Genomic DNA, 19,369 nt, shown 5'->3' on the forward strand with positions numbered 1-19,369 from the left:
TCAAACCCAGTAGACAAGCTTGAGGCAGATAAGTTAAGATGCAGGACAATATAAAACACAGTGCCACTGACAAACACATCAAGTTTAAAGCAAAACACATGAGTGCACAGGTCAATTAAATACAGCACTTCTATGTAACCAATGTCAATTTGTCAAGAAACAACAGCAGTTACCCCTTCTTTCATTGGGAAGGGGGTGTCTAGACCCGAGTCAGAAATAAAATTACCACAACACAAAATAGGATGCTCAAACCAAACCAGTGATAGTACAGTAATGCATAAGTAAAAATGTTACTGCTCAGATGTGTAGGACTGTTTAGTCAAGTAATGGTGCACTCTTACTGTGTGCATTTATTTTTCATAGCCAGTAAATTGTGGGAGAATAGTGTCTAGGCAGATAGTCTGATAATAATCACTAAAATATGAGGAAAATTAAAGTCCACACATTTGTACTATATTCATGCTGGGATACATATTCCAGCTTTCTACACACACACACACACACACACACACACACACACACACACACACACACACACACACACACACACACACACACACATATATATTTTTATTTATTTATTTATTTATACATTTGTTAATTGAGTTAGTCCAACTGGTCTCAGAGAGCCCTTTTTCAGTACAGACTCGAGGAGAAAAGCTCCAAGCTCCAAGCTCCAGAAAAGTAATTAAAAAAGTAGAAAAAAAAATAGCAATTCAAGTTGTAAGATACATAACAGTACAAAAGCAGAGAGAAATATACAATACGAATATATATACAAGGCAGAAGTACAGTATTTTGAGAATGCAGTAGCAATATGTTTGAGAAATTTGGTTAGCATTAGCTTGTTTACAAGGAATGTTGCAATGCCTAAAATAAGAAAAATTCAGAGTAACATCATGACATAGTACAACAAAGATGCCTTTAATAGCATAGGAACTAACTTCAGAGAGAGTAATATATGTAGACAGTGTAGGTAGATACCAGGCAGATATGTTAACTGACAGAAGAAAAATTCAGTATAAATTTCTGGACAAGTACAGATCCATGCATGTTGGAAATGAATTTTTACTTGCTTTTTGAATTCATCACTTTTGGTAGTGGAGCAAAGGGTCAATGGAAGTTTGTTCCATGAGTATGCAATTGAATGATTGTAAAGTAATTTTCCAATATTTTTGTTTGGCTTGGTCACTTGCAGAAGGTTTTGTTGTATGTTTCTGAGATCACAACTGGGTGTGTAGGGTGTAATTGTGGATGTAAGGGTAGTGCAGGAACTGGGACTATTTAGGATGCTGTGTGCAATTTGTAGTTGTGATATTTGAAGCATGTGGGCGAGCTCAGGCCATCATAAGCTTTTCAGGGATATACAATGATGGGATTTGTAACTATTACTGGCTGTGAATCTGGCTATCTTGTTATAGGTGGTTTCTAGTGTGGTTAAGAGATTACTTCGGAGTTTAGTAAGTATGGGAGCAGCATACAGCAGGGATAGTAGAATATATAAATATATATATATATATATATATATATATATATATATATATATATATATATATATATATATATATATATATATATATATATATATATATCATTTTGAATTTTGCCTCTGACTTAAACAGCACATGCGTGTCCCAGAAACTGCTTCTCCTATGAAACAGGCTTCTCATTCATGAGAGGCTGAGTTTGTCTATTACCTAGTTTAAGCACAACCTACAGTAGTGGATGGGGGAACATGAAAGTTACACCAGGCCTGACACCCATGTCTGTTATGGACTGAGGTAGCTTATAAATGTCTGTATCTCAATATCCTATTCGGATTGGTGAAAACTTGGCAAGGCTTAGAAAGCCCCCCCACCCCCTAAGTCATTAGCCTAGTAACAATCTATGAATCTATAAATCTATATGTGAGTATGTGTAAGCATATGTATGTGTGTGCATGCCTGCATTCATGTGAACATGTGTGTGTTTATGTATATATATATATATATATATATATATATATATATATATATATATATATATATATATATATATATATATATATATATATATGTATTTGTGTGTGTGTGTGTGTGTGTGTGTGTGTGTGTGTGTGTGTACTTGCAGGCAAGCGCATGCATATGTGTGCTTGCATGTATATGTATCTTTGTCTGCATTTATGTCTGAGTATGTGAACATGTGCACAGACATGCAATCTACCACACAATTTCCCAGTGCCACAAAAATTGTTTATGCAATCCTTACTGCATTCTAGTGATAACAGTGGCTTACATGAAATAATTCAAGATCATTCATTTAGAAGTTTCTGTAGAAAATAAAAGTCTCTCAGCAAAGACGACATAAGCAATGAACTGCTTGCTGTGCCCAGGGTATAGGGTTTGATTCCTTCCACCTTCATTTGCTTACTGGGTTACTCAGTCTTCCAGCGTTACCCTTAGAAAGGGACAATTTGTCCATTAGGTTTACATGGGCAATAAATACGTAAAATAAACAAAAAAAAAACAGTTTACCAGAAGACCATGCTTCCTGTGAAGTTTTCATTTCTATTTGGAAGAAATTTCAGCTTGGGTCTTGGGCTGTCATATCCTCCCCAATGAGCACTAGTTACATCACCCTCCACAGAAAAAGGGCTATTGCCCAGTCGAACTAACCCAGTCAACAAATGTCAAACAAATAATAATAAAATAAAATTCGGGGCAGTCCATGTTCCTTTCATGACACTTATTAGAAACTGAGATGACAGCAGAATCATCTGTCAGTTTCTATAGCATTACAGCAAGTACTATTTTAAAGTTATTTTATAGTACACAATCGTCAACTAAGCTGCATCTGTATTCTCAAATGATAATGGAGTCAAAACACAGGAAATGACATCATATAAAGTAACTAATATAACAATCAAAGAAATATCAGAAAAAGAAAAAAATAGTGCAGCATTCATACTGATGGTAATGAAACAGTTGCAGTATAAACGAAACCCCATTTATATATGTGTGTGTGTATATTTATATATAGATTCACTTCAGAATCTCGAAATACTGAAATCTTGAATTTCATTATCTTGAGACCATGAAGCTGAAAATCCATAAAGCCGAAACCCCAGAAGCGCAAAATTAAAAATCGCGACTTCTATACAAAACATACCGCACACACAGGCACAAACTTACACCTCCCTACACATACACAAATACAAACACCTACCCAACATACAAATGCGGGCAAGCCCTCCTACACCCTATGTGGGGGTGCTGTGCCCCCCACCCCCCCTACTTAAATATACTAACTTCGAGGTCATACTACACAGACAAACACAAAAAAACATCACTACGCAAGCTACATTCCCCTCACACACACACACACACACACACACACACACACACACACACACACACACACACACACACACACACACACACACACATATCACACTAACAAAACACATGGACACACACTAAAGCCCCTATCCAAAACCCATAAAACACAAATACTTACCTACATCTCCAACCATCCACTCACACACTGCAACACCAGAACCACTAAATCAAAATCCCCAAACTTCGGAATTTTCAATTTTGCGCTTCTGGTGTTTCGGTATTCTGCACTTTTGCCTTTCTGGTCTCGTGCTACTGAAATTCAGGATTTCAGTAGTTCAAGATTCTGAAGGCAACCCATATGTGTATATATATATATATATATATATATATATATATATATATATATATATATATTTATATATATATATATATATATATATATATAGATATGTATAGATATAGATAGATATAGATATATGTATAAGTGGGGTTCATGTGCATGGTCTAGAACTTTCCTGAGGTTCCTATCATGATCATGGTCATCTTCACCATTGCCCCTTCAATAATGTTGTCTACTATAATAGCACATGGATATCCAGAAAAAAAAATGCTCCATTGCACATTGAAATACTTTACCAGCAGAATTTACCCCAAATGGCAATCTCAAAAATCTTTATCCTCCAAATGGTGTACTGAAAGTGGTTAACACTGAAGATATGCGATCCAGCGAAATTTGCCAAAAGGAACTTTTTCCATTTAAGACTGAAAAAATAGCGGCATTTGGCATAAGAGCAGCTACCTCTTCTACTGTGCACATCGGATGATGAAGATGTTTAAGTGCTTTATTTAAGTCTCTCGGATCAATACATATTCAAATATCATCTGTGCTTGTTTTATGGGCTACGACCATAGAGGATACCCATTCAGTCAGTTCTTCTACTGGAGTAATGACACCTAAATTCACCATTTTATCAATTTCTGCTTTTACTTTGCTCTCCATTGCTACCGGAATCTTCCATGCTGGCTTGACAACTGGGCTTAATTCATGGTTTAACTTCATGGAATATGTGACTGGGAGTTTGCCGAACTCGTCCTTGAAAATATCAGCATATTCATAACAAATATGCTGTGTAAAACTATTGTTATTATTCATACTTATATGGTAGAACTCGCTATTAAATGAAATCAGTCTCACTCTCAAACTGTCTTTGAGGCCTTACAGTGACTGCACACTTCTTTTGACTATGTAAAACTGCACATCATAGCTGTTTCTAGCAGAATGGCATGTGAGAACTATGGAGCCATCAGTATGAATATCTTCACCACCATAAGCAACTAGTTTAGTACACTTTGCTGAATCAAGTTGCTCACCAGCTCGTACTACTTTGAGCTCTACACGTTCCCCATTAATTTGTACAGTACCACCATCAACATAGAAAGTTTGCTCACAGCTATCAATCTGATCTACTTGCCTCTTCAGATCCTCTCTGTTAATAAAAGAATGCTGCACCTTAGACTTACATGCCTTTTGAAATGATTCCACTTTTTACATTTCTGATATTGCTGCCCAAAAGCTAAACACTTCTTTCATTTAGGTTCATGGCTGCTTCCACAATTATGACAGTTAACAGTAAGGTTGGGTGTTGTGGCTGCATTCAGTTTATAGTTAAGATTGGGTACTGTCACACCCTTTGGCTTGTATTTCTTTTTCATCTTAATTTTCTGTTGAACACCATTAACATTCACACTGGTAGATACTGCAAGCATACCTTTCTCATTTGTAACCATATTTGTGTATTTTTCTGTTAGCTCATGTATTTGACAAATCTCTATGGCTTTGCTTAATGTTAAATCACTGCCTCAAAGCAAAATCTTTCTCACTGCACCATTATTAACTCCACACACAAGCCTATCTTTTATCAGCTCATCTTGTAAATCATCAGATCTGTAGATTTTAGCTTTATTTCTCAAGTGAGTAATATATGCTGCTATTGTTTCACCTGGCTTTTGATTTCTTGTGTAAAACATGTGCTTTTCCATTGTAATATTCATTTGAGGGTTATGCATTTCTCTAAATTTACATTTTAAGCACTCAGGATCTTCCTGCATTTCAGTATGTGTTTCAGTATGGTGGTTCCCCCTCTCCTGGATACACAGGAGTTCATATTAAAACACAGAATGCTGAAAACAGTGAACAGTGTTTCTTCGACACATATTCAGTGAACGCTGAAAATGTCGAAACCACAAAACAGTGATTTCTTTCCTAGGGAAAGAAATTGCTGTTCCAACCCCCCCATAAAAAACATTAAACACTTCCAAACACATACACACATACCCTAACCCTAATTATACCCCACCAAAAACCAGTAAACTACTAAATACACATATGCACGTAACCCAACTATGCATCTAACGAAAAAAACAGTAAACATTTTAAAACATATGCACTTACCTTAACCCGCACCCTAACCCTAAGGTGAGTAACTCTTGTACATTTGCATAAACAGTTCCAAACACAAACACACTTACCTTAACCCTAATCCTACCCCCCAAAACAAAAGTAAACAGCTGAAAACACATACACACATAACTCAGCCATACAGCTAAAGCAAAATAAAAAACAGTAAACACTTTCTTAGATATGCATTTACCATAACCCTTACCCTAACCCTAAGGTCAGTAACTGTTGCACAATCACGCTCGGGAGGTATAACAGACAAGGGACCACACTACACTCCAGAACAGGCAAAGCAACAAAGCGGTCAAGCGACTTCTTTCCCAGGGAAAGAATTCTCTGAACAGCCACTTGGCTGTTTTGCCTGTTCGCCCTACATGTGTCGATGAAAACGCATTTGACAAAATGCATTTTCATCATTCTAATAGGAACCCCATACACAGTAGGTGCATACAGAAATGAACGTTCCCTCTCAATGGCTTCTGAGACAGCTAAATTAAGACATACAAATGCATTTGTATGAGTATCTTTATCAGAAAATGCAACCTGTATGAAAATATATTCTTGCTCAAACACTGACCATTTCTCAGCAATATTGTTACCAAACACCAGTGGTCCAAGTCTGTGGAATCCCTCAGCCATAACATCAATTTTTTTTTAACTATAAGCATAGACCAGGTACTTGTAATTGTGTTAAACTGCACAACAATCTCTCTGAAATAGTTTAATTTTAACATTGCAAACACTGTGAATATTCCAGAAACTTTGGATACTTCGAATAGCTTTCATTAATGGGAAAAAGTAGTATGTTGTGAAGAAATACGGTTGTTTTATCTTTTTCATACACTTTAAAGACATCAGAAATTATTTTGAACATTTCTGTAATTATTTTGAATATTATTATCATAACATTACTATTTCAGACATTTTGTTTATCTTGGTAATTATTTTGAATGTTTTGAATGCTTTAACACGTATTCAGTGACTGAAAAATCATTTAAAAGAATTTAAGTACCTTAGAATAATCACTGACCTGTTTGTGAGTATTCACTCTGACTGACTGTGCAAAATGGCACTGATCTTACACATGTTTAGTAACTTATATGAACACTCTATCTAGCTATGGTGGCTGACTAGGTACAGTATACTCAAGGGTCCACAATTTATTCTGTATTAAACAGATATAATTGATGTAAGACCACTGTGATTACCAAATTCTACTTGTTCTTCTAGTGTGCAAAACTCCAAAAGTACCACCATGAGGTGACTCAGTTGATGGACAAGTAATTTATTTATTATGACATTAGGTGAAGTGCTGTTTTTCATGTGGTAAGAAGGGGCTGGGGAAATGGTTGTCACTGTGGCTCTTTGACATATGTTTGAATGGTCTCTGATTCACTTCATTAAATAAATTGTACCCACTGCTGGTTAGTTTAAGAATGACCTTCTGAATATTTTACAATGCACTATTATACCTCTTAGCACATGAACTCTGTACAGAGCCAAAACAAACGAGAGCACAAAGACCCAAAAATAAGGACAGAATTTAAATATTGCTCTTAATGTAGAAAGGTGCCAAAATAACAGGACTTGTGCTAGCATGCAGTTTCTGAATGATATGAAGTCTGAGACTCAAATTTATGCCATTATTTATTGACTTCAGTTCACACAGAAAACCACAAATTTTATGAGTAACAGACCAACAAATATGAAGCAAAAATCTGGGCAGTTGAGAGGTATGTGCACTGTATATACTAAGCAAGACAAAAGATGGATTCTAGCTGTTAACAATCAGTGATCTCACCTTCAGCAGGACAAGTGTTTGTATCATTGCAGCAAGTCTAATAACAGTGAAGTTGCAAAGTACCTCAGGAGGTCTGGTGGGGTGTAAAGGGCAGATTATCTAAGTAACAACCTGGTCATTGTTTTGGGCTGCATTTGATCATCCCTAAATGTGTTAATTCAGTGTGAAAGCATGATTACATGCAAGGTAAGACAGAAATATAAAAGGTAAACATTTACTGGCTTAAACTGACTTTTGATGTATTAATGTTAACAAACTGCACTGAATTCCAACACGCTTAAATTAATAGGGCATTGACTGATAACTAAAGATGTGTGAGTGTGACCCAAGCTCCGCTCCATGAAAGGATTACTGGTTTGAGCAATATGTTTGTTTTAATTTCACAGAACAATTATTTTTTTTATGATTGCCTTCTAACATATATCTGCATGAAAACTGCTGTAAGAGGGGGTCTGTATTAAAAAATTGAACTTTCAAAAGTTTGAGTGTCATATGGTCGACACCATATGATTGAATTTTTGAAAGTTCAAACATTTTAACGGAGATCTCAGTACAGCGCGGAGTGGGAAGATTTCCCTTTTCTGCACTGTAGTGCGATCTCGGAGTTGCTATATTTAAAGAGCAGGGGGGGGTTTGCAGGGGGTGGGGGTACAGGGGGGGGTTTGCCGCCCTGCTTAAAATGTTCAGGTAGGTTATTTGTGTAGTTTAGTTTTTTATTAGACGTTCAAACTTTTAAAAGTTCGATCATATGGTGTCGGCCATATGACAGTCAGACCTTTGAAAGTTCAATTATCTAATATAGACCTGTAATAGGAACTTGTCATGCTCTTCTTCTGGGAGACTTATGGGAGAGTTATGGGAGCTTTGTGTACTTTAAGTTTCACTAACATGTGGCACAACTAATATGCCAGCTGATGACATAACTGCAAGTATACAAACGGCCAGATTCCCAGAGTTGCTCTTAGTGTAAGTCTGTCCTGATTCCATTGACCTGTTTGCGAGTATTCACTCTCTTAGTGTAAGTAGGTGGGAGGTTGTCATAATGGTTAAGGTGCATGGTTTGATTCTCACATGGAGTAATTGGCTAATACTTAGACAAAACAAGCAACAGGACCAGTACAATGGTTAACCTTCACTGTGAACAAATAAAATCCCAAAACAGAAAAAAATCCAAGTGGAAGGAAATGCTTGACTCTAAGTAATAAAACAATGCTTTAACCACTTCACAAAGCTTTCAGGCTAGTGCCCTTCATCAGTGTGTAACACACTGGCTAGGCTTAAAATGGCCCACAAAGGCAGTTAGCCTAGTATGACTCTATGAACCTATGAAGTGACTTACTTCAATGTTAGGTCTGTCTATAAACAGGCTTAGAAAGGGGTCCTAATTCCAAGACACCTGCTGTCAGTGTAAATAGTCATTTTCACTGAGAGCAAGTCTTTTGGGATTGGGCCCATAATCTTAGATGTTATCAGTAGTCACATCCTCGTTAAAAGTTTGCTAACTGCTATCTCAGAATGTCATCACTTACGATTACTAACTGACCAGCCTTGGACAAGCTACAAATCAATTTGCTGGTATGACCCTTGAACAAAACCAGCAGATGGATATGTACAGGCCTAGGCAGTGCTAAGAAAATACACAAAAGACAGTGCCAGCCGGAAAGTCTTAGATAACATAGATAAGGTCCATTACACCTTGTACAATATGACAACTGAACTACAGTGCTGTAAATAAATAATATTAATGTTGCAATTTTTATTACCATAAATATTAATATCATGTGATGTATCTGTTGTTTGCCTTATTATTCATTTATAGGGTTAAGGCCAGTAAGCATAAACATCTATCATCAGGGTTGACTTGGAAGCACAGTATAATCTTGTTAAGTATCTTCTTCATAGTCAGACAGTATATAAGTGGGGACTGTAAAAAAATGTAAAACAGGCACTACAATACAAAGCTAATTAGCAGCCCATAACCTTAATACTTTCAGATAAACCTGAGACACAAAAGTGTGATATAAAATGTACTAGTATCAAGAAGTGGTAGTCTTCATGTTGCTTTTTGTTAAAACATATCTAAAGAGTATAAACAAAATATAAGAAAAAAATGTTAAGTTTAAGCCACATGGTTTTGCCCTTGTTGATGGCATTCTTTTAAAATGCATGCACATGCCACTAAATACACTGTAGATCTAGATGGTTACGTTGCTAAGTAATATTTGTTTCAAAATACAGTTCTTCAGTTTTATTAAATGGAATTTGGAATTCCTAGTCATAGGTTAGGCATTGAAAAATATAAAGGACATTAAAGGATTGCTTCATGAATCTGTCATTAGGCTAAACTTATGGAGAAGACAGCACAAAAAATACTTGGAAAATCAACTTGCTGATAATGGTCATAATTTTTATAAAATACACAGTGGTCAATAGGGGATAATTTAAATTTGCGTTTTATATTATTACAAGGATGTACAGGAAAAAAGCATGAGAAGCTGTGAATGCATCCAGTTTAACTGCTCTGAAAAGCATTTTGAGATCATTTGTTAATTTATATGCACAGTGGTGCAGCGGTTAATGCTGTCACCTCACAGTAAGGGGTTCACTGGTTCGATTCTCGGCTGGGGTGCCTTCTGTGTGGAGTTTGCATGTTCTCCCTGTGTTTGTGTGGGTATTCCAATTTCCTCCCACATTCCAAAGACATGCATCTGGAGCATATCTCACTGGTCCTCCATTAAAAACAGGCTCTGTGAAACCTAGTTGTACTTTCCTGGTCAACAAATATTAAATAAAATAAAAAAAAATTATATAATAGAAACATACTTATTTAAATACGACAGCATTTGTTAATTTATATAATAGAAACATACGTATTTGAATACGACAGCACTTGTTCAGATTTACTCACCATATAACTTTAAGGTAAAAGATTTGCTGCTGTACATAAACACACAATATTAAAATGGTTATGGCACAGGTACTCTACAGTTCACAATTTGCCCTAGTAACAGTTGGAATGAGGAAGTGTAGACATCATGTATTACGATGCTTACACTATCCTGCTATTTCTGTAGTCAAATAGGGAACAACAACAGGTTAATAGAAATTACATTTTTTATTTGTTATTTGAGTGTGAATAAGGATTCTGTCATTCCTTCATTATTTCTACTTTCCATTGTCAGAATAGACAAGGTTCAACATTTCTTGACACTTACTATTTCTTTTTGCCTTTTGTCACCCCCACTGCCTGTTGGTCATCAGTCCCCTTCTAACTAATGAACGCATTTGTTATATCACCAAGATGTGAATTGAGCATCAAAGGCCATCACCCCTGAAGCTGACATGGGTGGTACAGATTTTTACCTAGTGGTCTAAGCTCTCTTGCATGCACTAGGTGAAGCAGTAAGAAACACTCTGCAGTAGCTGACCATGGGGGCATCCCCTCATTTCTGTAAGTGACAGAGGTATTGCATCCAAACAGCCTCACCCCCAGGAGAGCATGAGCATTGGTTCCCTTAGTTTTCACCAGGGAAAGTCCATTGACTCTGTGTGACCTCATGTGCACACAGCCTTCCTCACTCTAAAGGAGAGGTGAGCATGTTGTGTTCCTCCTCCCCCTCTCCACCTTGGTCCTCTAGTACAGGTGCCACTATTCAAATTTCAGTCACTTAGGTCGCAATAAAGGAGACATTCCTGTACACCATAGAGCACGCTATTTTTACTATTATTTTTAATGGGGCTTCTAGTAATGCAGAGAAACCTATTAACTATGTATAGTTCTTCTCTAACAAGATCTTTTTATTGCATACATATTACGTACAGATTAAAAATCAAATAAATTTGATGTTTAAAACATATGTAATGCATGGAGTGCACAGATTACACGTTGATAGGAAAAAAAAGAACTTTCATATAGCTTGCTCATAGTTATAAACATATACAACAAGCTTGTAGTGCATTGAGCATTGTGATTATGCTCCAAAATCTGAAATATGATAAACCTGTAATGAGCTTCTGTAGCAGAAAACTCAACCGTAATAGCACTTTTCACACACTGTATTCATTCTTACAGGTCACATGCAAGGGACATGCCTTTGCTCTTAAATGTCCATACATATCTTGCTTTGGGTCCCATTCAGAAGCTTGATTCTTCAGAACATCAAACCTCTTATGGGTGAGACCATATGATCGACTTTCTGAAATGTTGAAGCTTTTGAATGGAGATTGCGGTACAGTGGGTTTTGGGGAATTTACTCGTTTTCCTCACTGTAGTTTGATCTCTGAGTTGGAATACTGTATATAATATGTAGGGGGTATGGGGGAGCAGCCTTCAACATGAAGGTTGCAGGGAGGCTTGCTCCCCTGCAAAAATGTAGATTTTTGTTGTTTTCCGAAGTTCGACTTTCTGGAAAGTCAATCATATGGTCTTGACCATATGAAATTTGAATTTCTGAAGTGTTGAACTTCTGAACGGGACCCCTTGCTTTATATTTGTATTCTGTCATTCTGTTATGTAACTTATTGAAGTGACTTACAGCAATATTTGAATAAAGGCCTTGATATTCTCCAAATATATTTACAAGTTGTCTGTGCAATGGCATTTAAGTGATTTACTGACTTTCGAATCTGGTAAAACACTTTGTGTTTTTTTTTTCTGTAACTGGTAGTACATGTAATAGAGAAAGCTTTATGCACAACAAAGAATTATGATCGGGTCTCACTGATCTTAACCAATTATTCTCAAGACTCACCTTTGAAACTTCATTCTTAAGTTGAATTTCTTGGCATCCATGTCTTGAACACATAATAAAATGGTTACAGTTGGAAACCCTGTCATAACCCTCTACATTATAGCAAGCTCCATATAACAGTTGGGAGGGTGGTTTAATGGCTAAGGTGTTTGCCTCACAAACACAAAATGCAGGGTTTGAGTCTCACAAGGGGTAATCGGCTAGGCTTAAAATGGCTCGCAAGGGCAGTTAGCTTAGTCCTAAACTGTGAACCTCATTGTTAGCAAGACTCTCAATGCAGGCAGAGAAGCACCCTATCTTAATTACATCTTTAGAAACTGTTCTTTGCTACCTTAAAACAGGAAAAAAAGATTTTGGCATGTGGCGTGTCTAACAATTTTTAAAGCTATTGTTTGATAACATGTCTTTTGTTTCTGGCCACCAGATTTTTGACAGTATAGGTTTTAAAGCTGTAGATATGTTTTATTTTTTTTAAACTGGTGATAGTAATACATTGGGGCAGCTAAAATTCCCCATGAATTACATAGAATTATGACCGAGTCCCTTCTCATAACTATTTGTTAATGCATTTCTCAAAATAAGTTGAAGAAATTTACATCCTGAGTTTCTCTCCTGAGGTAAATTTCTTGAACACATTAACATGGTGGTTATGCTTGTAAATGCATTTGTAATCCTCTTAACTATTCATTTTTTGACGTATATGAAATGAAAATAATATTGTATCCACCATTGACTTAGTGTGTGTATCTGTTCAATGTTACCATAAACAGTAATCAAAGTAAAAATACATTCATAATCATCCAAACATAGTCACGTCTCTTAATAAGCAGCTATCTTACTTTAAAAAGCAATTCTTAAAACAGCTTTACTAGAAACAGATTCCCTAAAGAAAGAAATATGCAAGAAACCATTGACGTCTGCAGAGACAAAACCATTGCACCCTTGGACATTTTTGTACATCTCTTATTACTATCTTTTAAACAAAATGTAAATGAAGCTGAGGCTTTCTTAAGGCATGAACTATACATTCCATAAGAAGTCATTCGTCAAGATGCTTATAAGTGACTTAGTCTGTCATGCTTAAGCTATACACATTGTCATTTGGTTACTGATAATAACCTCAGAATCATGTCAGGCAAAACATGTCATCATTATGTTTAATATTATAGCGCATTTTACTTACTGTACAGTGTGTTAATCAACTGATATCTAGAATGTTCAGTAAAAGAAAATATTTATTACTATGTGGCTGTACCTGGAATACAGAGCATTCTTCTATTTTTATAAATTTCTAGGTGTCTGCACAATGTGTCCAGAAGATTACTGGCCAAATACAGCAAAAAATTTCTGCAACCTGAAATATATCGATTTCCTTTCATATGAAGATCCCCTGGGTGCATCTCTGGCAACAGTTACTGCCATCTTATCGTTGATGCCAGCTATTGTGTTTTGTATCTTCATTAAGCATCATAACACTCCAGTCGTCAAAGCAAATAACCGTGAAGTCAGCTACTTTCTATTGTTAACATTACAGCTATGTTTGCTAACTGCTCTAATATTTATTGGTCGTCCAAAGAATGTGACTTGTATTTTCAGGCAGACAGCTTTTGGCATATTCTTTTCCATTTGTATTTCATCCATATTGGCAAAAACCATCACAGTAGTCATTGCCTTTAACGCCACAAAACCAGGAAGCAGTTTGAAGAAGTGGGTTGGATCAAAGATGTCATTTTCTACTATATTTTGCTGTTCTCTGTTTCAGTGCTTCATATGTGTTGTATGGTTATGTGTTTCACCACCCTTCTCAGAGTTTGACAAAAACTATCCAGAGAAGACTTTGATTCAGTGCAATGAAGGTTCAATACTTATGTTTTATTTTATGCTAGCATATTTAGGCATATTAGCAATTGTATGCCTCATAATTGCTTTTATTGCTAGGAAACTACCTGATAGCTTCAATGAAGCCAAATTTATCACATTTAGCATGATTGTTTTTGTAAGTGTTTGGCTGTCATTCATACCAGCTTACATCAGCACAAAGGGGAAGTACATGGTTGCTGTGGAGATTTTTGCCATCCTTTCATCCAGTGCTGGTTTATTACTTTGCATTTTTTCACCAAAATGTTATATTATTTTAATTAGACCTGACATGAACACTAGAGATCACATTGTAAGACAGCAGACCAATGTTTATAAATCATAAAATAAGAAAAAGCAAGCAACCAAGAAGATATCATTGGCAAAATTATGTTGTCATGCTAAAAATACAAAAAGTTCCAACCTCCTTGTTTCTCAACTGTGTAAAAATAAATGCAATACATTGCCATGAAAACTGTTTAATCTGCTTGTACCTATGTTATAAATCAGCACCCTAACATGCATTATTATATGACTTATGTTGTTCAGTTGTTGTGCATATTTTATCTCAGCTGTGTTCATGTGGTTTCTTCCAAATTACCACATCTCATTTGCCTGCATGATGTTACATTTTACACTCATGTTGTTTCACTGGATATTTAATCTTATCTATGCAACTACATAAATGTTGGTAAGATTACATAAAAGAAAATCTGTTTGAAGCTGCCTGGGCATACAGTAGTGGCCAGTTTAAGTAGCAAAAATAACTCAAACATAAATAATATGCAGACAGAAGGAATGTCAAGCTGAATGACATTCTCCAGTGTGCTGCATAACAATGTGAATATTGTCTAAATCCCTAGGTCTTCTATTGCAGAAATTCCTGTAATTTGTCATAGAGAGACTTCCTCATTGCCCAGAAAAGTTTTTGAGCCTCTTCAGTGTTAAAAGTACTGTAACTGCTCAGACTGAAAATCATGTCCTCAAACAGGCACACACACACACACACACACACACACACACACACACACACACACACACACACACACACACGCACATGCACACACACTCGCACACACACACACACACACACACACACACACACACACACAGACACAGAGACACACACACACAAACACACACACATGGACACACACACGGCCACACACCGGCACACGCGCACACATACACACACACACACACACACACACACACACACACACACACACGCACACACACAGACACACACGCACACACACGCACACGTACACACACGCGCGCACGCGCACACACACACACACACACACACACACACACACACACAGACACACACAGACACACAATATACACACACACACACACACACTTACTTTAAGTAGTGAAGACATTGCTTAGTACTTTTTTTTCTGGTACAGATTTACAATTTTATACACCTAGTCATTAACTATTATCCTTCAGCATTTTATATTGATTCTGCATAAAATTAATACTGAATTATTACAGGATATTAGGGTCATAGGAAACACATGTCAAGTAAGTCTGAAGTCCATGTGTGATTTGCCAGATACTACCCTTAAGACATAGGCCCCACTTTAAGGATAGCAAAACTTGTCAGGCAGCACCAATGCACATGTCAAGATTAATGTTATGTGAAGACAGTATATCCAGCTGTTTAACATGAAGAGGCAATTTATTTCAGAGATAGGGCATCCATTGGGGAATGCACCTATCCATCCAATCCATTTTCCTTATGTTATTGGGGGTTTAAATCCTCGCTTCATGTGTTTGCACTGCCATTCATCCTGTGATGGTATAAGAGATCCATTAGTCTGAGAAATTTGATGGCATGGAATGCCAAACATATATCTCCATGGAGAAATCTATTGAGATACAATACAGGGATAGGACTTTGTTTGTCTTGGTAGCTAAGTGTTTATAGACAATCCTTTTTATCAGGAACTTATGCGTCCTTTGAAACTAGGTATGAGATGAAAAGAACATTAACACTTGATCTAATTAGGGCAGACTGTAATGAGACAATAACATTGTTTGGTCTAGGTTAAATAACTTTGGAAAACAGCTATGCTAAATGAAATGATTTCCTAACTACTACGGTCAATTGTGAGGAAAAAGTCTTTCCACGTGCTGTGATGCCTGACTTGTTTCCCCATGGTTTACTTTACTAGAAAAGCTCACCAGACTCTGCTGCACTTTGCTGTGAAGGAAAGGTTAGTTTGCTTTTTATTTATTGTATTTTGTATTACTTTATTGCCTTTTTATATTTTTAATACTGTGATTTGTTTTCTTTAACTTGTATTTTACTTGTATTCTGCTTTTAACTGCATATTAAAACTTCAAAAGAGACCACAGCTCTTTCTCTTGTGAGTCAGGCAGAAATTGTTTCCCCACCCACTCGATTACTGTCATATTCTTAAATGTCACTGTCTTTCTAGTTGCCTGCCTCATGTTAATTTGACCATATATCTAATTTCCTCTCTGATTTCACTGGCTTGTGTGAGTAAGCACAAATTTATCATTTTGTGAAATCCCTCCCCTTCAACTATTTAAATTTATTGGCCATCCTATTGTATTCCATAGTACCAGAATACAAAAGTGACCACCCCCTTTCAATCTATCTTGCTGTTTTAAAAATAGTCACTCTCCAATAAAACTTAACTTTTTAGACAGGTAAAATGTAAGTTACCTACTTTCACATCTAACTTATCTAGTGTACACTGCAATGTTTAGGATAAACCATTTTTTTCATCTTACCTTTAAGCATCCCTGTGACTAGCACTTGCTTTAATACTTGCTGGAAAGCACTAGGAAGCATTAAACTGATACAAGCACTCAACACTCCTTGTTAATAAGGAGAAATTAATTGTAGGCACTAAACAGCCTATAACTGCAAAGTACCTTGCTAAGGCAAGGGAAAACAGCTCCTGTACTTTACAAAAAAAGCATCAAACCAGGCATGTCCAAAGGTCAGCTTCTGGTGATTTCCCTTGTCCACCTGGTGAATCTGGACATACTGGGTCAATGCAGCAATTGCCTCATGTACACAAACAAACCTCTCCTCCTACCCCCCAACAATACAACCTGTGAGAGATGCACTTACATAGCCAAACTAGAAGCAAAGCTCTCTCCACCCAAGATTGTGCTAGACAGTCAAGAGTAGAAGGTTAACACCCGCACTACACCTCAAGCAACACATAGCCCTTCTGAACCCACACCACCAGCCCCCACACATAGCAACATTAAATCCACATATGCGGAGGCCCTTAACTGTAACCTGCTCAAGCAACAAGGACCTCCGAAGCTGAAATGCAAACAAACACCAATCACAACCAAAGTGTCACATAGCTCACAACACCAGTGTGCCACCCAGCAACAGACCCTAAGGCAAGACAACGTACTTAACACTTTAGTCATAGCTGACTCTATAGTCAGGCACACTGATGTCCCACTCACCAGGTGGAACAAGGAGAAAATTACAGTCTGCTGCCTGTCGGGTGCCATGATCTGCCACATAACGCATGTACTCAAGTCACTGCACAACAAGTACAAATATGACTCTGTCATTGTCCATGTTGGAGTGAATGACTTGAGACATACCTCTCTGGACTACATGAAAAGAGACATGGAAGAGCTCTTGGATCATGTGGCCCAGGCAGGTATGACCCTAACCCTGAGTAGAATCCTGCCTTCGCCCAGAATGATACCACAATATAAGGACAAAATGATTGACTTCAACAATTGGCTAAGCTTCTGGTGTCATTCAAAGTGGATCCAGTATTTGTCTGCCTGGGAGACATGATTGAAAGACCATGATGCTTTGCCAGAGATGGTCTGCACCTGTTGCCCCTGGGATTCAGGTTTTTGGCTAAGGCTCTTTTCACCTCTATAGTGCCTTTTTAGGCAAAGTTCAAAGGACAAAGCCAGCACCGTAACAGGTACAAGCATGCAAATTCTGAAGGTAATGCTACTCAATGCTAGAAGTCTAAACATTAAAATGCACTCTCTTTAGGCACTCCTAAAAATGGAAACCGTCAATGTCTGTGTAGTAACTAAGACCTCGTTCAAGGCTCCAGAGAGCACCCCTGCAATACTGGGCTACAACTCTTACCACACTTTTTGGCCACCAAACCAGGACTGAAACATTAAAGGTGGAGGAGTGTCCATATTCACCAAGGATATTCACACCACCAGGCTAGTTGCCCAACACAATGCGTCTGAAATTCTCCAGGTGTAACTAACACTAGGTAAGACTGCAATCCAAATTGTAGCTTGCTACAGATCCCCCACCATGCCCCAAGATTCTCACTGCACCTTTCTAAACATATTGGAAAATATTAAGACACAACCAAACACCCTAATACTGGGTGATTTCAACTACCCTGCCATTAACTGGGAAAACTACTTGTGTACCAACATCTTTGCCCAACGGTTCTTGGAATTCATAAATTCCAACGCCCTGGATCAACTAATCCATAGTCCCATCAGGGGCTCCAATATCCTAGACTTGGGCATTACCAACATGGGAAATCGATGCTCCACACATATGGTCACCCCCTCGTTGGTCAGGTCTGACCATAAGCTAATCCCCCTTAACATCCACATCCCACCCCCACTGCCCCAGTAAGGAAACCTCCATAAAAAACTTCTCCAAAGCCAACTTCATGCTACTCAAGTCAGAAGTGACAAACTTCATGACACCCATGCAGACGGGAACTGAATGTTCAACTGCTGAATCCTACACTAAGGCACTGTACGAGCACATCCACTCATGCATGAATTGTGCCATCCCAAATAGAACCAAGATGCTCTCCTCCAAAAAAAGGAAGCCAATCTGGTGGTCTCCTGCCATAAACAAAATTTACAACAAAAGGAAGAAACTGTGGCAGAAAAGAGGAAAATCCCAGCATGCAAAAAACTTCCTTACCAGCCTCAGTAAGAAGCTGAGATCTCTCACAAAATCCTCCAAAGCTAGTTATGAAAATAAAATTGCCAAAGATTCCAAAGACAACCACAAGGCATTCTATAACTATGTCTACTGAAAATGGACATATATCCAGCTAGACTAGCCCGGTCAACAAGTGTAAAATAAAAATAAAATAAATAAATGTCAAGAATTTAAATGGCAATGCTCAGATCTGCTCTGAGCTACAACAGAATGGTATTAAAT

At 37.3% G+C, this 19,369-nt stretch overlaps 1 protein-coding gene across 1 annotated transcript in view; it reads left to right on the top strand.

The window, feature by feature from the left end:
- The window catches only part of LOC122815597 (vomeronasal type-2 receptor 26-like), a 174,553-nt gene extending 160,023 nt beyond the window's left edge, over window positions 1-14,530 (top strand). The window contains exon 4 of the mRNA XM_044088231.1: window positions 13,623-14,530. Coding sequence (XP_043944166.1) covers window positions 13,623-14,530 — 908 coding nt within the window. The remainder of the gene's footprint in view (window positions 1-13,622) is intronic.
- Window positions 14,531-19,369: the final 4,839 nt, after the last annotated feature.

Source organism: Protopterus annectens, chromosome 1.part1 (genome assembly GCF_019279795.1).
Source record: "Protopterus annectens isolate FY-2018-M chromosome 1.part1, PAN1.0, whole genome shotgun sequence".
Classification (NCBI taxonomy): Eukaryota; Metazoa; Chordata; order Ceratodontiformes; family Protopteridae; genus Protopterus; species Protopterus annectens.